The 22,738-nt window shown below is 40.3% G+C and overlaps 2 protein-coding genes across 2 annotated transcripts in view; one reads left to right on the plus strand and one right to left on the minus strand.

The window, feature by feature from the left end:
* The first annotated feature begins 244 nt into the window (after positions 1-244).
* Positions 245-13,276, plus strand: pargl (poly (ADP-ribose) glycohydrolase, like). Its single transcript, XM_008423234.2, has 16 exons — positions 245-417; positions 1,835-2,271; positions 3,341-3,478; positions 4,356-4,448; positions 4,895-4,966; positions 5,056-5,136; positions 5,813-5,973; positions 6,059-6,138; positions 6,226-6,298; positions 8,015-8,090; positions 8,181-8,328; positions 9,168-9,246; positions 9,334-9,442; positions 10,293-10,392; positions 10,564-10,692; positions 12,398-13,276. The coding sequence occupies exons 2-16, from the start codon at positions 1,837-1,839 to the stop codon at positions 12,499-12,501; spliced, it is 1,878 nt and encodes a 625-aa protein (XP_008421456.1). The 5' UTR covers positions 245-417; positions 1,835-1,836; the 3' UTR covers positions 12,502-13,276.
* A 1,359-nt stretch (positions 13,277-14,635) lies between these two features.
* The window catches only part of ogdhb (oxoglutarate dehydrogenase b), a 22,849-nt gene continuing 14,746 nt past the window's right edge, over positions 14,636-22,738 (minus strand). The window contains exons 11-23 of the mRNA XM_008423235.2: positions 20,250-20,429; positions 19,809-19,961; positions 19,556-19,658; positions 18,934-19,062; positions 18,691-18,841; positions 17,415-17,542; positions 16,967-17,145; positions 16,742-16,813; positions 16,414-16,539; positions 16,244-16,316; positions 15,983-16,146; positions 15,731-15,885; positions 14,636-14,774 (exon numbers count right to left, since the gene is read on the minus strand). Of these exons, the coding sequence (XP_008421457.1) occupies positions 14,654-14,774; positions 15,731-15,885; positions 15,983-16,146; positions 16,244-16,316; positions 16,414-16,539; positions 16,742-16,813; positions 16,967-17,145; positions 17,415-17,542; positions 18,691-18,841; positions 18,934-19,062; positions 19,556-19,658; positions 19,809-19,961; positions 20,250-20,429 (1,734 nt within the window). The 3' untranslated portion in view covers positions 14,636-14,653. The remainder of the gene's footprint in view (positions 14,775-15,730; positions 15,886-15,982; positions 16,147-16,243; positions 16,317-16,413; positions 16,540-16,741; positions 16,814-16,966; positions 17,146-17,414; positions 17,543-18,690; positions 18,842-18,933; positions 19,063-19,555; positions 19,659-19,808; positions 19,962-20,249; positions 20,430-22,738) is intronic.

Here is a 22,738-nt window from a genome sequence, read left to right on the forward strand (position 1 = left end):
TCTTAGGCGTGAGTCTTGTTCACACACTGGAACTGGACTGAATTATATAACAAGATCATTTCTAGAGATGTGAGGTTTAACATTCTTAGTTTTCATCATCCGATAAAAAAGCATTTAAAAAACCCGATTTATTAAGTCTCGGAAACATTCCAGTACTCTCCACATATGCAATTAATACAGTCTTTAGTGTTGGTGGTTTAAATCAGACAATCAGATTTCAACATGACCAACACCAAAGCGTCTTTCGAGGTTGTGCGCAGCCGCAGTTGGTTTCAGTTCACTTTCGTTTTCGATTCTAATCTAAAGTAAACTGAACTGTGTTCCTCCAGTCCTGGGGGCGTTCACATCGAGGAAAACAACTCTATTACACAGAATTACACGACATCCGAATAAACCCAACGCAGTCTTTGACTAAAGGTGAGTTTTATAGCAGAATGTTTGCTAAATTAAACTACCGACGGCTACATGTAGGCACGCGCCTGTCTTTCGGAGTTTTGATTGAGGTCAATGTTTGGTTCGGAAAAATAACCTCGACCTTAAAGCTAAGGAAGTCAAATTACACTGGACTGCTTCATCAGTTCACCTCCAGACTAATGATTCCCGTCACTGAGATGCTTGCGCTTCATGACTTGTGTTTTCTGTAATTATCCACGTGTATAGACTTTCAGTTTCATTATTGCTTCTTTGGGAAATTTCTTTATTGTTTACTTTATTTCTAGTCTTAGTTTATCGCCTAGATTAGTTTAGTTTGTTTGTATCTCATTTTGTGTTTCTTAAGATGTTGGCGTTCTTAGTTCATGTTCTGTTTTAATTATTTAGTTTTTGTTCAGTCACTTAGATTTTACTTATTAAGCTTTTAGTTCCTTTGATTTGTTCCTTTAGTTTTATAGTTTTTCCTTCTTCCCTCTGATGGTCATAATGCTCCTTTTCCCTGTTTTTTCCCCCATTTCCTCTTCTCTAGCTGTCCCCACTCGCCTGTAATTAGCTCTTCTGATTCCTTCTTCTCTCCCACAGCTCCCTCAGTACTTAAGATCCTCTCTCCAGTTTTTGCTGGATTTTTTTCTATGCTCTGTTGGTCTGTTGCTGGGTGCATGCTTATGCTTTACTTATATCTTCAGATAATCTTGAACAATTATTTCAAAATTGTTCAAAATTGTTTAAATGTAACCCTGAAATGTACAGTTTTAATAAACAAAAAAGGTAAAAAAAATAAAATAAAAAAAACTAACTAACAAAAAACAAAATTTTTCTACCAGCTATGATACAAATTAAGTCTTTGGATAACTCCACAAAAATATTCTAGGAACACAAAATGGAATAATTTTACTCCTTTGCTCACAATTGTTGATTCTGATTCAGAATATTCTATACATATTGAATACTGGACATTCTATTAGATATATTGTTTATTGATATTAATCACGTCAGATTTTGTGGATAGATGTCTTAAAAAGATTTTATTGATACTTATTACAAAGAGATTTGTTTGTCAGTTAAAACAGCATCAGTGAAGGTGACAGACTCCTAAAGTTTTTGTTTCAGAAAACAGACCTCAGATCAAGAAACAACATAGGACTGAACTCCTTCCTTCCTGTTTCTAGTCTGAAAACTTCATATTTTATGCACTGACACTGGCAACAATCATGTTAATAGACACTATATGTGCTAACAGCTTCAATAAGAGACTTATTATAAACAAAGTTAAAATAAACAGCTTGCTCCTGTTATCACTGTTATTAGTACATGTTGGTTTTTGAGAAATATCTGACTGGGAATATCTTGGGATTAACCAGAGAACATAAAACTCCTGATCACTTTCTCTTGTTTCCTGCAGACATGGAAAATAAAAACCACCACAATGACAGCTCCCAGGTCAAAGAATGCATCCAAATGTTTGATCCTCTGCACAGTGAAAAGGAGAAGCCCAAAAGTGAAAACCAGCAGAACGGCAAGGATGGCTCAACCCAGGCCAGCTCCTCTAATCCATCCACATCTGGACACAGCTGCAATCAGAACACAAGAAAGGCAAGCAAACACGATGGAGACAGCTGCAATGAGGACGCAAAAAAGACAAGCAAACGCGATGGAGACAGCTGCAACGAGGATGGAAGTAAGACAGCCAAACACATGCCTGTGGGGACGGCGCATGGTGAGGAGCGCAGTGAAGTCGGCTTGTCGTGCTGCCAGCTGGATGAACTGAAGACGCTTCCACAGTGTGACATCAAACTGGGAAAACTGACCTTCTCAAAGTCTCACACCGTCCTCATAGATGTGAGTTGTTTCCGCCTTTTTCTCTGTCTTTTTGTTGTGAACAAGGAATAAGTAGGACATCTTCATTTACAAGCATCACCTGTTGGAAAAAAATATATATACATATCCAAAGTAGGGGGGCGACTATTGATTATTCTGTTGATTATTCTGACGATTCATTGGGAAACATTGGGTTACATTCTGCAGATTTTTCATCTAAGCCTTTTTTTATACAATATTAGAAATACATTAATAAAATGTTAATAAATAAACACAATAATGTTTTTAAATGAACTAAAATGCAAGAAAATCTGATGATACATTTTTAGATTAATCATTAATTGGATAGCAAAAGCTGCTTGTTAGATTTTTGTCACAGAATTTGAACAAAGTGAAGGTAAACCTGTGCTGCTCCAGGAGTTCTGGGTACCACATATTTACAAAGAAGTTTTTTTTTCATAAATGGAAAATGCAAAGTTTTTGGCTCATGTAGTTTTGGCTTAATTACTGCTTTGATGGTGTTGTTCTTTCATCAGTTAGCCTTTCAGTGGGTCTGTATGGTCCAGTAAATGATTAATTTATTACTAAATTAGTTGGCGATTACTTTGGTAATCGATTCAGTATGATTCATTTGATTTATCATTTCAACTGTAATCCAAAGTAATATAGTTATATTTTATTTTTAAAAAATTCTTCATAAAAACACACAAATTCCAGATGTAGTGATTTTGGGTTGGAGACCATAACTGACTGGGAATAGCTTAAATTGCAAATACTTGAGACCCCATATGAACATAATTTCCTATTCTAATAGTCTAAATACCAGACATAACTTAATATGCAGTAATGTTGTTGAAACCGTCTCAGCACTAATTTGGAGTTATGTTTCCCAGAAAAATCCCAGAATAATGAACTGAGTAGTAGTGGCTAGGATCCACCTTACATGACATCTCGATCAATAATTAAGCCATTTAAAAGCATTCATTAAATGCTTTTTGAAGCCTAACCTTCAATAGAGGTTAGGCTTATTGCGTAATAATAAAATCATGTTCCAGACAAAATCATTTCTATTCTCATGTTTGCTTTTCAGGTGAATTCCTTCAGGTGCGGGGCGATTGTTCCTCAGGACGGGCGAGACCTGTGGCTCAGTAGCTTTGTTAAGATGCCGTGTTCACCATCGAGCATCTCACCGAAACCAGACACACAGTTTGGTGCCATTACATTCAAGGTGAAGAATTAATGAAATCACATTTAAACAGTTTCATAAGGTCATCCAGACTTTGTACTTCTAGTGTTTCAGAGTAAAGACAATGTTTTATGACCTTCTGTGTAAGAGACGTTTTGCTCTGCAGCAGAGCTTCTTCTCCAAATAAGGAATGTTTGCTGACACTGGGGAAAGAACAAAAATTCTAACACATAAAAGAAAGGTATAGCAGGTAAAAAGTCAAATCAAAGATCCCAGAAATCAGTCTCTTTAAACAATCTGACTTTTCTTTCTTTACTGATCTTTGTTAAACTGATCTTTGCACTTATAGCGTCTTGACTTAAACAGATAGTTTAAAGCAGTTCCTGAAAATAAACGGTGAAGGTTCTAATGTAATGTGGAATTTAATGAAAAACACCCTCATGTTTATGTCTGCATGTAGACCTCAAAGGGACGGTACCCATTTTGTACTTCTTTCATTTACTCACTTTGTCGTTCACAAAACAACCTTTTCACTGACTCTAGTTGTGACAGCAATATCTAGTGCTCTTGGAAAAAGTTTGACTTGAAGGAGTTTAAAGTGGTAGAAATCAGCTTGTATGTTAGCTTGACTCCCAAATGAGAACTTTTCCCTGATTCTCCAAACTGATATTGCTCTGACTGATACTGACAGATACTGACAGCTCATAACTACAACACATAACCCTGCAGCTTCCATGAATTGAACTGTTCTATGAACACAATGTATTCTACTACCTGACTTAGCTTTAAAATAAGAAAAAAGAGGAGCAGGGCTTGAAGGAGCTGGGTTATATTTTGTCCTCAAATTTCTCAACTTTTGGTGAAATAAAGCAGATTTTTTTAATATGTTAAAAATGTAAAAAAGTAAATGATGTTGCAGAGTCATTCGGGCCCAGTGTCGAGGTGGAGCCTGATCTCCGAGCAGCTGCGTGCTCTGGCCAAGAAAAAAGCAGCAAAAGCCGAAGAGGTGCAGGTATGGTTGAACTAGAGACGTCACTAAGAATTGCTTTAATAATCGATTAATGCTGATGATTAATCCATTAATCAGATAAAAACAAATTGACACATTCTACAGATTTTTCATACAAACCTTTTTCAATTCAGTGTTAGAATTATATTAGAAATAATTCACAAATAATTAAATTCTATTTTAAGTAAGAAAATCATAGTTTTATTTCCTGAAATAACAAAGATTTTCTTAAGTTAATTTGAACCAGGTGAGGCTAAAACTGCCACCTGAGGGCTTCTGGGTAAAACGTATTTACAGACAACACTGTGTGTTTCTGTCTTAAATGCAGAAACACACATTCAGATGGATGGATGGATTAGTTGACAATTATTCACTGATGAAATAGTCATTATTAATACTATGATTATACTAACTCTGATGTTTGACTCTGGTTACTTGTCTCCCATCAGAAAGCCATCCTGAGATACAACCCCAGTTATGAACGAGAGTGGTCTTTTGATGCACTTCCCAGATACGTGAAGGTCAGTGGTCACCTCTTAAACTGACCTGATGAGTTTTATGACTGATTAAAGCCTCGGGTGATGAGAAACGTTTCATGCTTTCCTTCTAGAATGATATTGAAAACCTCTATGAGAAGCTGTTTCCAAAGATTGCTGCTTTGGCCTTGACGCTGCCTGATCAAGTCAAGAAGGTACCAGTGGAGGCGTCATTAGGTGACTCATTACCAAACAGACAGGGAAGAGTCAGAGGCCTAGACTGAAACTGTACTGAACTCACAAAAACAAAAGACTTCAGATCTGGATTGGACTCATACTTTAAAGACTTTAGACTTGACTCGGAATCATTTAACGAGGATGAAATTAAGCCTGGAAATGTAGTTAATTGAGTTAATGGTCAATTTTGTCGCTTCAGTTCAGGTCCAGCAATATTAATGTTAAGCCAAGTTAACTGGACCTAAAGCTAAACTGCTCTTTTGTTGCTACGTTGCTATGCAGTAAAACTAATCCGTAATCTGAGATGAAAAAAAATTGGCATGTGGAAAGAACCAAACAAAACAAAAGTAGCTCTTCATGCTAACATTAGCAAAGCGTGATAGATATAAAGGTAAAAATGAAGAAGGATTGTATTACTGCTTGTACATAAAACACACAAAATAAAGCTAATGAGCAACTGTACAAGCATGAGTCCATATGCAGCGTAGGAGTATCCCATTCAGCTGCATTTTCATCTGCTGTGACCCTGTAAGGCAGCCAGACCCACCCTGGTGTTCGCTTGTATGGAAAATAAAAAGTACAGCGACATTCATTTTATGTTTAATGTCATTGTCCAAACGCCATGAGTGTAATAGTTTGTGTCTGTGTGTCCAGGCCATCCCTCTGCTGCAGCGCCACCAACCAGCCTCCATCACTTTGTCCCAGGCTCAGATTTCCTGTCTTCTCGCCAACGCCTTCTACTGCACCTTTCCTCACCGCAACACCACCAGCTCCAAAGCAGAATACCACAACTACCCGTTCATAAACTTCAGCAGGTCAGCAGGCGCAGCGTCGCTGCTGCTCCTTACTGCTGCCCTGTCTTTATTTAACATTCCCACTGATACTTCTGATTCTACTCAGATTGTTTGGAAACTGGTCAGAGCGGAAGAACCAGAAGTTCAAGGCCATCATGCACTACTTTAACGTGATGACAGACGAGAGTGAGTGCAGACCTCGGACCGTGAACGCGTGTTCGCGGGGTACGTACGTCGCAGGAGGTTTGTGACAATCTGCTGATTTCTCTGTAGGAGCTAAACCAGAAGGCCTGGTGACGTTCGAGAGGCGGTGGCTCAGCGACGCAGAAGCTCAAGCCTGGGGAAAGTAATGTCTGATGTTAATTAATACAAAAAACGAAAGCATTCTCACATCAGTGATGCTGTTACACACTTAATTACTTTTGGTAGCATTGATTGAAAAAATTTTATTAAAAAAAACTTAGCTTATAAGTCAGTACTTAGCTTTGATACTTCATAATTTCTGGAAATCATTCTGGAAATCTACCAACTGATGACCATTTGTCGCCATATTATTCTCTTTTGCACAATGTTTTTCTACTGGTGTTCATCTTGTCAAACATCCTGAGAGGATATAAGTTGTGAGTTGACGATATATAAGTGACCTCTGTGACAACAGAGCTGATAAAAGTCCAACAGGTTCGATCGGTTCGTGTCTCCAAGGCAGGAGGAGCAACACGAACCGATTCCAGTCACGAACATCCCGATTCCAGAGGATAATCCAGTAAAACCCCCAACATAGCGGGAATTTAGAATAACCAAACACAGATGACAATGTAGAAGCAATAGTGATAGTTTGTTTACTCACTTTAAGAGATAAAAGACGTAACAAAAAGAAAAGGCGGTGGATGAAAGACGACGGGAGCAGCCGCTCTATTTGCTGCACTATGATTTGGAGGTGAATATGTTTTTTCATAGTTAACATTTTTAACTGAATAAACATAATAATGACCTTTAGATTTAATAATAAACATTTCCACATATCATCTCCGATATCCACCGGACTCTCAGTGGAGCGATATGTCAGCTGTTTGGGATTCCCCTCCGTTCTTACGTCACAGCGCTTTCTGATTGGCTACCTGTCACATTCAACAGGTTGTTCTCGTTCCAAGTCAGGGAAAATCCCCACAGGCTGCGATAAAAAGACCAAGACAAACCAAATTGGGCATATTCAGGATTTAGTGGGAACACCAACATGCAGAAGCCTTATCTGACTGTTCATCCCCCCCTTGTCCCCCCTCCCCGGGCCGCAACAAAATTTCCAAGTCTTGACCGGTCCGCCGTAATAAAAAGGTGGACCACTGATTTAGCACATGCTAGTAGCAGACATGAAGGATCAGCACTTTTACTGTTACAGTTACCATTCGGAAACTAGGTAATCAGTTCTGTTAAATCTAATCTTGGCAACTTTTTCTTTTTCAACCCTAATAAATGTGATATTCAATTGACCTGTTGTGACTCAAATTTTGGGTGTCCGCCCCCCTCTGCTGCTGCTGCTGCATCATTGTGGAAAACCTGGAGTGGCAGAGATATCTGAGGCTTATATGTGTATGTTTACTGGTTTAAAAAAAACTTTGGGGTTGTGGCTTATAGTCCAGTGCGGCTCATAGTTGGGAAAATATGGACTATAATCCTTCCTGGATTTTTTCTGTGAAGAACCCAGAGAGGGTTATTTGGTTATTTATTTATTTCATTAATAGTGTTATTATTTATTTCCTGACTTGTTCTGTGAAGAACCCAGTGAATGTTATTTGATTGTGTTTTCTGGAAAACAATACATTTTTACATTTAGGCACTCCTGCAATCGTCACACTTTTTCTGTTACAAACTGACTCCGGCCCCCCAATTGAGAAGGGAAAGTTATGTGGCCCTCACAGGAAAAGGTTTGGGGACCCCTGCACTAGAGGAAGAAGATATTGAAGCAGCCGTATTGTTTGTGTTTCTGTTACACTTTAGAAACATGGAACCAAACCTGTAGACCTGGTCAGCTCAGGCTGATCCACACTGCTGTGTTTTCTTGTAGGTGCACACACACCCTGCAAAAGCTGCATGTTACATCAGAGGGCCGGATCGAGGGCGAAGGCGCACAGCTGCTTCAGGTGAGAAGGAACCTGCAGCTGAGAGGATCCACAGCTTTTTCAGTTCACAACTGAGGCCTAACTGGATTCTGTGTCTGTGTGTGTGTGGAGGTGGACTTTGCTGCCAGCAGGGTAGGTGGGGGTGTCCTGGACTCCGGCCTGGTTCAGGAAGAGATCCTGTTCCTCATGAACCCGGAGCTAATCGTAGCTCGTCTCTTCACAGAGAAACTTGACAAGAATGAGTGTCTCATCATTACAGGTAGAAAAAACACCTCAGACCAGTTGTTTTGCAACTATAGGTCTAGGTTTGACTATAAATAATAAAATGGTTAATTCAGATCAAAATGACCATGTCGAGGCTCCACATGATTATCAGGAGACGGTAGCCAAATAGTTTTGAGTCTCATTTATTGTTTTATAAATATCTTACATTTAACACCAAACCTCATCAGGTAACCAAACCTGTAGACCTGGTCAGCTCAGGCTGATCCACACTGCTGTGTTTTCTTGTAGGTGCACACACACCCTGCACAAGCTGCATGTTACATATTATAATAATTTTTTTTATATGAAAGATTAAAACCAACAACCAATAAAAATTATACGAGATCACAGTTCAGTATGAATAATGAATATTTACGGTCACGTTTATTTTGAGAAATTTTGCAATTATGCAGGACTTCCTGCTGGTCTGTCACATGAAGTTGAAACTAAATAAATGAAGGATTTTGCCACATGTTTCAGCTATTTAAATTTTTTTTTTTTTAATCTGTAAAAAAAAAAAAGTACAAATATTGTGTATTATGTGATATGGCACAGATACATATCCAATATACAGGTTAAAGGTTATTAAACGTTTAAGCGTTTTGTTAGATATGTTATGTTTTGAAGCCGCTGCAGGAAATGTACAATAAAACTTGTTCGTACTCGAGGATAAATTTATTGGGTTCTGATTGGTTCTCAACCTTTCAGTTCATTTGCTGTAAACATGCACATTCTCAAGACACCCTTCTAAACGTTAAACCTAAATTCCAAGACGTGTGATCAGACCAGACCGCAGTCGTGTCACATCTCACGTTTTTGCTGTCTGTTCCTCAGGTACGCAGCAGTTCAGCTGTTACTCTGGTTTCAGTGACAGCTTTCAGTGGTTGGGCCCTTATGATGATCACCTTGAAAGGTGAGATGCTTAAAAAAAGTCAAAAAACAAAACTAGAACTTATTCAGTTTGTGCTGGTTTTCTGATTTCTTTGAACGTTTTCTGCAGAGACGAGTGGCGTCGGCTGAAGCGGCAGATTCTGGCCATCGACGCCTGTCACTTCAAACATCCCATAGATCAGTACAACATGGAGAAAGTTAGACGGGAACTGAACAAGGTCAGTCACTGTGTTGACCACAGCACTCTAATATCCCGTTTGGAGCTTTGGGTTGTGGATACATGCTATGCTGGTTTAGTTCACATCTGTTGGATTGAACTTTTCTGTGTTTGTTCGGAAAACTTCAGCACCTTTTTCCTCAGACGTTCCTCAAGGTTGAATTCTCAGTCCTCTCTTTTTTTCATTATACCTTCTCATTTTAGAGTTGATTTGAAGATATCATGGCATCCTTTGTAAGTTTTATGCATAAGATTCAGATTTATTTCTCCCTATTTCCACCCAGACTCCCTTTAACCTCTTAAAGAGCCTTGAGAACATCCTGGTGTGGATGGCCTTGAATTCTCTGATCTTTAATGAAAAGAAAACAGATGGGGTTTTCTTTAGTCCTAACAGATATCCACACACACACACACACACACACACACACACACACACACACACACCCGCGCACACCCTCACACACACACACACACACACACACACGCACACACACACACACACCTATTCTAAACCTATGTTAAACATCAGGTTAGAAATCTCGGCGTAACCATGGATTCTGGTTCAATGTTCAACAAACAGGTCAGCTCTGTGTCAGCGCTCTTGCTTCTGACTTTCTATTTCAGCAGTTTTAGAACTTTGGTTGAACAAGTTGTTTCTTAAACGTGCTTTATAAATAAAAATGAATTTAAATTTGTTCGACTGAATGCAGAGGAGGTTCTGATCACGCAATGCAAAGTGCGTTTCTTGCTGGTTCAACTTAGCTCAAATCTGATCGAATGGACTTTGCCATATTAGTTCAATGTTTTTACATTTCAAGTTTTTTTTTTTTTGCCTGTGTGTGTTTTCCAAGGCTTACTGTGGGTTCAAAGGTCACCATGGTCATGAAGAGCCAGACATCGCCACAGGAAAGTGGGGCTGTGGAGCCTTCAATGGAGACCCAGAACTCAAAGGTAAACTCTGTTACTCTAAAATTGGGTCTGTATTATTATTATTACAATTCCCTGAAAAGATATTCCACCTTTAAGTCCAGAGCTAAAACAGGCAAATATTTTCTTTATTTGGCTGTTTTTTTAAATCTGACACAGAGTGACTGAGTGATGTTGCTATGTGTTGGTTTGCAGCTGTAATCCAGCTGATGGCAGCAGCCAGGGCCTTGCGGGGTTTGGCCTTCTTCACGTTTGGAGACCACCATCTGTGCAGAAGGCTACAGCAAACATACCACCTGCTGGTCACACAGAAAATGACAGTTGGTGAGACATTTCATGACAGAAAGCCGAGTTGAAGTTTTTGCCCAAGTAGCTGTCATCACTATGAATGGTGTGTGTGTTTACTTTGAGACAAAAAGTGGAAAAACTGTTAAGTTTAATTAAAAAAAGAAGTACAAGTTTATCTTAATGACAAATAATAGGGCAACTTAAAAAAATACATTTGGAAGACATCAGTTGAAAACTGGAATAATTAATAAAATAGAATGACTGACCCTTCAGATGACCTTTAAAATCAACATTTGTCTCTATAAAAAAATGTCAGCTTCCCAAAGCTCACCATACGGACATTAAATATATTAAAACTAGTTCAACCTGGGGGTGCTGTGGCGGCGCAGGGGTTAACCACAACCCACATAAGGAGGTCTTAGTCCTTGACGCAGCTGTCGCAGGTTCGATTCCTGGCCGTATGTCTTCCCTCTCTCTCATTACCCACTTTCCTGTCAATTCACTATTATATAAAAGCCAATAGAGCCAAAAAAAACTTAAAAAGGTTGAAATGGAAATATTAAATTTTGATCATTTTTTTTAAAGCACGCCATTCCTAAACGTCAGTAGCAAAACATGCTAATCATTTCAGTTGATATGTCTCATTACAGAAAACAGTAGAAAGTCTGAGATTTTGTATCACCGTCAGAATTGGGAACAACACCGCCCTCTGGTGGACAAACATAAAAATAAAAAAATTGATGGCTAGAATGAAATTTACACAAAAGTAATAATTTTATTCCCTGAAAAAAGTTAAGGTAATAAGCTGAAATTCTTTACTGTTGGTGTGTTATATTTTCTGAAGAGCTTCTTAATCAGTCATCAGTTTCAAAAACAGGAAGGTTTTGCACTGATACAGTTAAGACCAAAATTATTCATACTGGCAGATTTAGGTTTAAATTAATCTTAGTTTTACCAGGAGTTTTTTTCCCCCTGATGTTCTGTTAGCAGAGTTTCAAAGATCTGAAGTGACAGTAAAAACATGCAAAAAGTTGAACAGTAAGTACAAGAAAAGTTTGATGTTTGATTGCTGTAGTGTAAGGAAAGATTTTTTCATTGATTATTGGAAAGAGTATAAATAAATTTTAATGTGCTATTTTTAAATATAGAATGTGAAGAACATTTTACATCATTGTATTGTTTTTTTTATTACCGTTTGATAGATTTGTGTCTCATTTCCTATAAGAAACAAGCTTCTTGGTTGAATAAAAATAATTGTAAATTATTTTTATTCAAATAAACATCTCATCACTGAATGTTTAAAAATAATTGTAAATTATTTTTAAACACAAACCTTTAGAAAAATGCTTCAGCCTCTCAGAGTCAGTAGTGTTCGTGTTGCTGTTGCTCTTCTCTTGCACACCTTTCAGTAAATTATTTGTCATGTAGAAATATAATTTCTTTCTACCAAATATAGTTCTGATTTAAATCACTTTTATTCTGTTATTCTGGTCAAAAGTACAAAAATATAAACCAATTATGCAAACAGTTTGGGTCAAGGTCCCCACACTGGAAAATTAGAGAATAGTCAGATTCATAACTAAATCGTCCATAAGCAGGTTTATTTTTGAAGGGATCTGATGTAAATGTTTAGCTGTTTCTTTACACAGTTTACTATTTACTTTAAGAACAGTAAAGTTAATAGTGCTGGCAGAACTAATCTTTTTTAAATCTACTTCATGTTCTGTTTTTTTTTTTTCAGGCCAGCTGTACAGACATCTGGAGAAGTACTGTGCTCTACGTAACAAATCCAATTTCCATGAGAGTTTGTTCGACTACCTGACAAAAAGCCAGAGTCAGCTCTGAGGCATTCTGCTCTATGTGCAACTGAAGGAATTAGTTTATAATGAAGAAGCCAATAATTCTGAAATACGCTTTTTGCACATTTTGACACTGTGATTGAGAACAAATGGTATCGCATCAGGGCGTTAAGCCAGTCTAAAATGATTAACCAATCAAATTATATTCATGGTTCTTAGAAGCTGCCAGAGCCTGAATGACCAAACATCTCATCACTGAATGCTCGCTCCTGATAAATGGAGCTTAGTTTTTAGTTCTATTTGTGTTAAACGGTGAGTGTTTTGTAGAATTGTTTTATCCAGATGTTTCTGGACCAGAGAATTTGCAAAATAAACCAAACTAGAATCATTTTTTTGTGTTCTAACGAGTTTTCTCTAATTCTACTCACTGTCTGGATTACACTACAGATTTCATTTACATTAGTTTTGCTTTCTCAGTGAAACAATTAAACATATAGTTATGTTTAACAGCACTGATAGAAATCCTTTATTTTTGTTCAAAACATTAAAACAGGCAGCAACAAATGAAAATAAATACATGCTTTAATTCAGAGGTTGTGTGTTTACTGACATATCTGCATCAACGCTATGATGTTTCCATAGGGACATGCTATAATCTTGTACAAGCAGACCTTAAAGAGTGATGTTTTGGACTGGGAAAAAAAATAAAGAAGAAAAAAAAAAAGCAATAAAAAGCGTCTTCAGCTCCTAAGCTTGAATTTGTAAGTCAGGGGCCGGTTGAGATGTTGAACTTCTAATGAAACCTAAATTCTTTTACCAAACATTCTTCCGCTATATTAGTGTGTCAGTGTGTCAAACAATCCCTGATGCTCAGTGTTGCATTTTTTCCAGAAACCCTCATCTCATAGTTAGCTGTATGCATGCAGCAGTAGATCTTCCCATGAACATTTGATATTAACAAAAAACATCTTCAAATAAAAATTGAAAAAAATTATCTGACTGCTTTTATTCATAACAAAACAGCAACAAAATATCCTCTCTGCTATTAAAATGATATGTAAATATTAATTAGCAGTGTTATCTATAAAACGTACCGGTATTTGATATTTTGATCCATGACGCAGATAATCCATATATCGGTTTCTTTTAGCTAAACCACATATTTAGAACTGTAAGGGTTCAGTTGTACTTTTTTCATAAGTGGTGTTGATATGAGCAGATCATTTTAACAACTTTTTTTTAAAGCACATGAACAGATTAGTTGAAGACGAACTGTAAAATGAAAAAGTGGCAGTTTTAGTGTTTTCTTTTTTAAATAAGTGAACTTATTGTGCAAAATATAATTATATAAATATAATTTCCCTCTTATGCAGTAAGAGGGAAAAAACCCCACTGACAGCACAGCAACAGGTGAGGGAGAGGGAAGTACAGTTGAATACCAGTCATTCCAACACTTTGACTTTTCATTAAAAGACTTTATATTGCTTTGTGGCTTTGAAACAGTAAAAGTTTAAATCCCGTAATCTTGATTTCCAAAATCCAGTTAAAGGGTCGGTGTTATAAATTTTTCTGGCACACAGGATCATTTTATAGCACAATCAGGTAACTATGATACCTTCAGTGGTTATAAAAATGTGATATCAAATATGCAAATATGACTCTAAAAATTTGACTTTGTAATGAAACGCCTTGCAGTTGAACCTCTGTCTCTTTAAAAACTCCTGCTTTTTCTGATACGTCATTTTGCATAATACTGTCCCTTAAATGATTAGTTGGCAATTTTTTAAAGTTATTGAGTATAAATCAGTTCCCTCTGTCCAACCAGCTTCTCTAAAACTTCTAAAATATTAAATGTCATTTTCTTCTATCTGATTTTTCTCAGTCAAATTCCCTTAAAACCATAATTCATGTTTTTGCTGGTTGGGAGGCAAACAGAGCCACACAAATAAAAGTTTTTACCAGGTTACCAATCTGGCTGTTTTCTTTTCTTAGTTTCTGAGGTTTAGATTTTCCTTGTAATATTAAAATATTCTTTAACTGATTATTATTGTTCTGTGTGCCAGAAAATATTTCACCAAAATCATTAAATCAATCAGTGGTTCTGTAGTTTTCCTTTGGCATCGTGTCTCACTGTGAACACACGGTCTTCATGGTAACGGTGTAAACAGTCCGGTCTGGGCTGTGGTGTTCTGGGGCCGTTACAGTTTCCGTGGGGAAGTGTCCAGATCGAAGGCTGCGTCCAATAAACGCTGAAGCTCCGTCAGGTGAGTGTGTTTGTTTCCAGTGGCTGGAGCTGCAGCGGGCTCACGGCCAGCATACCTGCACAAACACACAGGCACTAACGTCAAAACAGAAACTCAAAGTACTTTTGTTTTTTTTTACATAGACATTGTCTTGATCAGTCCAACATGTTTAATGAGGAGACTCTTAAGACACCAAGATACTTCCATAAGTGATTCTAAATCATATGCGTATCGGATTGTTTTCTAACAGCCTGAACGGTCATGTTACATTGGATCTGACTTTCACCTCATCGACGTGACGCATGCGTCGGAATTCTGCACCAGAAGAAACCAGAAGTGGTAAATCCAAATGTAAACAATGGCTGAAAATCATAATTATTAGATTATGAAAGAAGTCTGTTCCACTACAACGGATCACATATCAACCCCACAACTCATTTTGACCATTATGACTTTCCATGTGGAGTCTTTCAAAAGTATTGCGTAATGCAATATGCAGTTTACTGGGAATGCATCTTTGAGTGTCTGAAAAAGTGCTGTAAAGATTTTGCTGTCTTGTTCTCATGCTCTCAAATAGGATGAGCATTTTAAAATGGATCTTTGAGTATTTTCAGTGGATTCAGGATTCCCAGGACTTGGAATTCCAATTCCATTTAGAATCAGGTTTTGTGCACCTTTTCTGTTTGTTCACTAACAATCCTCTGAGGCCTACACAGAGCAGCAGCATTCACACTGAGACACAGTGGTGCATCTGTGTGCTATTTCCTCATTATGTGACTTTTACATTTCATGTAGTGGTTCAGAAAAAAGAAAAAAGAAAATGAATGCATGCCACACTTTTCAAATTCCCATTTGTAAAAACAAAACATTGACAACCATGCATTTCCTTCCATTTCACAGTCATGCACCACCTCATGTTAGAAATACCCCTGATGTCATTGCTAAGCATTGAATCTTGTCTCATTACTTCTACCATTCTTGCATTGCTTTGGTGTGGAGAGCTTCACAGCAGGTGACCTATGTAAAACTGACCAGATGGGGCGCGTGCGGTTCATTGTTGTACGGAGGCGGGGCTTGACGTAGTCGTAGTAACCCTGGTTCTTATGCTCCTCCTGACACCAAACCAGATCGGCGTTCTGGTACCGATCAGCCTCAGCTTTCACCAGGTCAAAGGGGAACGGAGACAGCTGCAACATCACACAAACACGACCTTAAATCTGCTGCAGCGTTGATCCAGGCCTGGAGATGAAGTTGGTTGGATGAAGCGAAGGCGGAACCAATCACCTGCTCGATGCGGACGACGGCGACGGCATCCTCCAGGCCTCTGCTCTTACGCTCTCTGATGAGGTCATAGTAAATCTTGCCTGCGCAGAAAACGACTCTCTTCACGTTCTGGGGGCCAACAGCTACCGGCCCCTCATCCGGGATGAGGCGCTGGAAGTGGGTACCTGGTTGGAGAAAATATAACATAATATAAAACCAAGACTTTATTTCATTGACATCATTTCCTGGATGTTTTCTTTTTTTTTTAAAATCAGTTCTTACCAGGCAGCATGTCATCAAAGCTCGATTTGGCCTCTGGATGGCGCAACAGCGACTTTGGCGTAAACACGATGAGCTGTTGTTTAAAAAGCAGAGAAAAGAGGAACACGTTGAGCTTTAGGAACTGCGTCGGTTTGAACTCTGAGCTGCGGTTCATGGTGGGAGTTGCTCACAGGCTTCCTGAAGGGCAGCAGGATCTGCCTGCGCAGGACATGGAAGTAGTTTGCAGGAGTGGAGCAGTTGGCCACGATCCAGTTACAGTCATAAAGCTGATGCACCGCAAAGTCCCCTGTGACTTTCTAATAATAATTAAAAAAAAGTTTCAAAATAATAAAAAGCTGATTTCATCGCTGTGAAAAAAGCAACATTTTCTAATGTTAATGTCAGATCTCTGCTTAATTTATGCAGACAATAGTTGACATGACTTAACACCAGGTTAAAACATTAGATTATGTCAACATATCCAGTATTTAGTGTTCTTATATAGGGACACAAACTTACAGGAAAAACATCTGGGTCGTCATTGCACATCTGTAGGAACCTCTCAGGACGGGCAGATGAATGTTCTGGACCCTGGATGTGAACAAGAGACACAAAGAGTAGAATACAGAAACATTGTGTCTGCAGAATATTTATTTAATTTCCCTTTGGGATTGATAAAGTATCTTTGAATTGAGCTAAATATACCAGCGAAGAAAAAAAACACAGGTGTTTGTTTGTTCCTACCATGCCCTCCATGCCGTGCGGCAGCAGCAGCACTATGCCGTTCTGTCTGACCCACTTGGCCTGTCCAGAGCTGATGAACTGGTCAATGATACACTGGGCCGTGTTGTGAAAGTCTCCGAACTGGGCCTCCCACAGTACCAGAGCGTTGGGACTGGCCATGGCGAAGCCGAGCTCAAAACCTGCAGAGACGGGATAAAAACAAACGCCACCGTGTGACTGAAGGTAATCATGTTTAATGTGGTATGAGTTTATGGGGTAGGAGTTCATAAGCTTCTTACTTCTTCCTTCTCCTTTACAAGGATGTTAAGATTATTGTACAAAAATAAATGTTCTTTGCATTCCGTGCTCATGTGTATGATTTTATACTTCTTTCATGTTCGAAATATATAAAGAGTCAGATGTGTAATTTGTGACTTTTCATGGCGCTGCCGGTCGGTGTGCCACTCACCCAGGACTCCGTACTCAGACAGGGAGCTGTTGCACACGGTGTAGGGAGCCTGATCAGGGGAGATGGAGTTCATCGGGATGCAGATCCTCTTATCCACGTTCTGGTCGTGGAGAACGTGATGTCGATGGCTGTGAAAAACAGTAAAAACAATTTGATTCATTTTTCTAACAGGACATTTTGGCCAAAGATATGAAACAATGTGTTTTAGTTGAAGAATGAGAATCTATATGCAACTTTTTTTTAAAGAATATACAAAACATACTTAGCTTTTTGTATCTTTACAATCCTGTGTGCCACTGTGCGTATTTAGCATACTTTCATTGACTAGCATTTTATAAAGTCCTGAATTTGGTCAAAGAATCAGATTGTCACATAAAACAATGTAATCTAATCAGAGTGATATATTGTGATGTAAAATGTGTGGGCAAAACAAAATCCACCTCCAACCAATTTAATCAGTGAGAATATTTTGCACAAATCAAACCCAGTTACCTTTAACCAGTGTAGTTCATCTACAAGCAGCATAAAACATTTAACTTTTACCAATAACATAATTTTTTTGTTTTCTCTGAGGATAACACTGTACTGTATTAGCCTGGCCATTACATTCTTTTCTAATTCCACTTGATTTTAATCTCTCTTCAAAGCCCAGTCTGGACTTTCTCCCATTCACTTGGATTCCCTCTGCTGATTTCCACAATCAGCGAAGAGAAGGAGGAATTGTGAACGGTGACATTGATTTTCCACGCTGTCTTAGAATTGTAGTCTGTCTGTAGTTTTAGCGATGGAAGCAGAGGGACTGAACCAAGACATTTGTGTTAGCCAAATATTGAATTAACATTAACAGACACCTCATTCAGCTTGACATTTCTCTCTTCACAATGGAAAATGGCTGTTTACAGCGCAGAAAATTTCCAATAATCTTCGTAGCATCAAACTGTCTCATGACACACGTTATGGTCAAACGTTAGTGCTTGGGTAACGTTTAACCCTTGTGTGTGCGAGGACTGAGGCATAGAGGTCCATAGAGTTCTATGGAAAATGATACAGGTTTTACGTGTGTGGGGTCAGTTGGACCCCATTTCGACAAACAAGGGTTAAAACCTCGTGAGAGTCCACAATTCCAGGAAGCAATCGTTTCTCAACAGCCTAGAGTCCAGACCCTCAAAGTGAAGCGCAGAACAAGACGCTGGTTTTTACCAGGCTAGTACTCTGTGTTGAGCAAATAAATCATGTCACTCAGTATTTACCATTAAACAAGCTGTTTTGTTGTTACCTGAACGTCCCCCTCTCTACATCCTGTCCGCTGAGACGCACGTGGATGCCTTCTTTGAGCAGAGAGCCAAAGGCCATGTACTCTCCGAGGGCCCAGTCACACACTCGCTGGCTCACCATATGTGTGCGTCCCTTCAGAATACGACTCAACCCTGTGGCATGATCCAACAAGCAGAAAAATGAAGGCTCAACACTGCTAATTCATAGCATTTTCTAACAATCCTAATGGAGTGATGGAGAATACCTCCATGTATCATGAAATCTTCCACCGGGACAGAGGCTGCGACGTTTCCAATGTGACAGAGCTCATCTTCTCGAATACCAGTGGAAGGACAGCTCATAGTTTTAGGTTGACCATCCAGAGTGAAAAAACCTAAAGATTTTATATAGACAAAAGACATAATAATTCAGTGGTGGAGTGCTGTAATTGAGACGCCATAAATACCACACCACTGCTCCAAAACGTCACACTTACACACGTTCTACTCAAATGTCACAACAGCGACCTGATGCTAACTTTACGTAAACCCATGCTACACTACGCAGACACTCTGTCTGCGCTGAGGAATATCCACTCACCACAGCATGCCGAAAGCTTAAGGTAATTCCAACAGCAGTGGAGTCTGACTTGGTTTCTGATCATTTTAACATTGAATTATTTGACTACTTGAAGATACTCACATAGCATGCAAGTTTCAGTGATCATTAAATATGAAAAAAGACAAAAAGAAAGTAATTTTCTCAGTTCAGATGCATTAGCAGATTACATTAACACTAAATATACATGTAATCTATACAAAACATGGTCATACTGTGAAAAAAATTACACAAATCAACATTTAAATGATTCCTAGAAACAAGTTAACCTGGCCAGGGAGAGTCCAGCCAGTGTTTGATGTGGAGGATCTTCTCGTCTTTGGAATGAGCAAAAGCATCCTCACAGATTTTGTCGTATCGAGCCACTTCCCCCTAAGAGTCAAAAAGGTTTGCATTTCAGTTTCATAAATGGAAATGTGGAGTTCAAACCTAAACACTCAATTTCAGTATTTTTAAAGTTTAGGATAGATAAAAATCACATGCTCAAAATCATAAGGCGTACAGGCATGCTGGTGGCATTACCTTGTAGTGTTGTGTTGTGACGACTCCTTCAGCAACAAGCTTTTCTACAAACTTCTGCAAGACTCCTTTCTGCTTCTTTATCTGCTTGTACATCAGCGGCTGGGTGAACATCGGCTCATCCATCTCATTGTGGCCGTTACGCCTGTAGGAAACCTGCAGCAGAAACAGTCAATAACATCCCTGTCCTGATATAGGACTGTGAATTCTCAGGATTTCTGTGTTAATGTGTAATGATCTAAGGATCTATCATAGTAATATTTACAGTAATAGGTTTGACAGATCTACAAACTTCATTTCTGCCATCTCGCGTATGCAACACTTCTGACTTGAACTTTCAGGTTATTAAAGTTTTGTTAATGGCTTTTCTTACCTTTTCCTCCAAACTACAAGTTTAAAAAGGATATCATTTTTTAAAATGTAGACATTTACTTAAACATTTACCAGATCTACAACAACGTCCTTATGGAACGTGTTCCTCCACTCTGCCGCTACGTTGCACACAAACATCACGGCCTCCGGGTCGTCTGCGTTGACGTGGAAGATCGGCGCATTCACGACTCGGGCCACATCTGTTGGGTATGGAGATGAGCGGGCCATCCTGGGGTCTGTGGTAAATCCAATCTGCAGGAAGCAGAGAAGGCTGTCAGGTGTTTTCAGGTTTCTGCCTGGTTGACAGCTCAGCATAAACTAATCTGGTTTTATTTTACTGGCTTAATTAAGTTTCATTCAGTCCAATGAGAATAATCATGCACAGTGTATAAGACACCAAGAATTCGGAGGGGGTGGGAGCACCTAACATATTCACGCTCATAAAAAATAAATAAATCTGTATAATCATCCATCCATCCATTTTCTTTACACCCTTGTCCCTAGTGGGGTCGGGAGGGTTGCTGGTGCCTATCTCCAGCTAACGTTCTGGGTGAGAGGCGGGGTTCACCCTGTTGCAGGGCAACACAGAGACACACAGTACAAACAACCATGCACGTACACACTCACACCTAGGGACAATCTGGAGAGGTTTGGAGAGGTCATGTTTTTGGACTGTGGGAGGAAACCGGAGTACCTGGAGAGGGTCCACGCATTCACAGGGAGAACATGCAAACTCCATGCAGAAAGACCGGGGCCGGGAATTGAACCCAGAACCTTTTTGCTGCAAGGCAACCGCTCTACCAACTGCGCCACTGTGCAGCCCCCAGTATAATCATAGTAATCAAAATAGTGATGTATTTAAAGTAAAAATATGTCACTATTTTTATACATCCATCCATTTTCTGCCGCTTATCCGGGGTCGGGTCACGGGGGCAGCAGCTTCAGAAGGGAGGTCCAGACTTCCCTCTCCCCAGCCACTTCTTCCAGCTCCTCCTGGGGAATCCCAAGGAGTTCCCAGGCTAGCCGAGAGACATAGTCCCTCCAGCGTGTCCTGGGTCTTCCCTGAGGCCTCCTCCCGGTGGGACGTGCCCGAAACACCTCACCAGGGAGRCGTCCAGGAGGCAYCCTGACCAGATGCCCGAGCCACCTCAACTGGCTCCTCTCGACGTGAAGGAGCAGTGGCTCTACTCTGAGTCCCTCCCGGATGACCAAGCTTCTCACCCTATCTCTAAGGGAGAGCCCAGCCACCCTGCAGAAGAAACCCATTTCGGCCCAAAGCTCATGACCATAGATGAGGGTGGGAATGTAGATCGACCGGTAAATTGAGAGCTTCGCTTTTGACTCAGCTCTCTCTTCACCATGACGGACCGGTACAGCGCCCGCTTCACGGCAGACGCTGCCTCAATCCGCCTGTCGATCTCCCGCATCCGCCTATCGATCTCCCGCGCCCTTCTTCCCTCATTTGTGAACAAGATCCCCAGATACTTAAACTCCTCCACTTGAGACAGGACAACACCCCCGACCCGGAGAAGGCACTCTACCCTTTTCCGGCTCAAGACCATGGCCTTGGATTTGGAGCCAACACAACCCTACAACATCCAGAGCCTTGAGGAACTCCGGGCAGATCTCATCCACCCCCGGGGCCCTGCCACCGAGGAGCTTTTTGACCACCTCGACGACCTCGTCCCCAGAGATTGGAGAGCCCAACTCAGAGTCCCCAGGCTCAGCTTCCTCAACAGAAGGCATGTTGGTGGKATTGAGGAGGTCTTCAAAGTATTCCACCCACCGGCCCACAACGTCCCATGTTGAGGTCAGCAGCACACCATCCCCACGATAAACAGTGTTGGTGCTGCACTGCTTCCCCATCCTGAGACACCGGATGGTGGACCAGAATCGCTTCGAAGCAGAATCAAAGTCTTTCTCCATGGCCTCTCCAAACTCCTCCCACGCCCGATTTTTTGCCTCAGCGACCACCTGAGCCACATGCCGCTTTGCCTGCCGGTACCCATCAGCTGCGCCTGGAGTCCCACAGGCCAAAAAGGCCCGATAGGACTCCTTCTTCAGCTTGACAGCATCCCTCACCGAAGGTGTCCACCAACCGGTTCAAGGGTTGCCGCCGCGACAGCCACCAACAGCCTTGTGGCAGCATCTCCAATAAGCCGTCTCGGCAATGGAGGCGCGGAACATGGTCCACTCAGACTCAATGTCCCCAACCTCCCCCGGAATGTGTTCGAAGTTCTGCTGGAGATGAGAGTTGAAGCTCTGTCTCACAGGGGACTCCGCCAGACATTCCCAGCAGACCCTCACTGCAAGTTTGGGCCTGCCAGGTCTGACCGGCTTCCTCCCCCACTTCTCTACCTGGTGGTGAGCCAACTCACCACCAGGTAGTGGTCAGTGGACAGCTCCGCACCTCTCTTCACCCGAGTGTCCAAGACATATGGCCGCAGACCTAATGAAATGATGACAAAATCGATCATCGAACTGCGGCCTAGGGTGTCTTGGTGCCAAGTGCACATATGGACGACCTTGTGCCTGAACATGATGTTCGTGATGGACAATCC

This window comes from Poecilia reticulata, linkage group LG12 (assembly GCF_000633615.1).
Source record: "Poecilia reticulata strain Guanapo linkage group LG12, Guppy_female_1.0+MT, whole genome shotgun sequence".
Classification (NCBI taxonomy): Eukaryota; Metazoa; Chordata; class Actinopteri; order Cyprinodontiformes; family Poeciliidae; genus Poecilia; species Poecilia reticulata.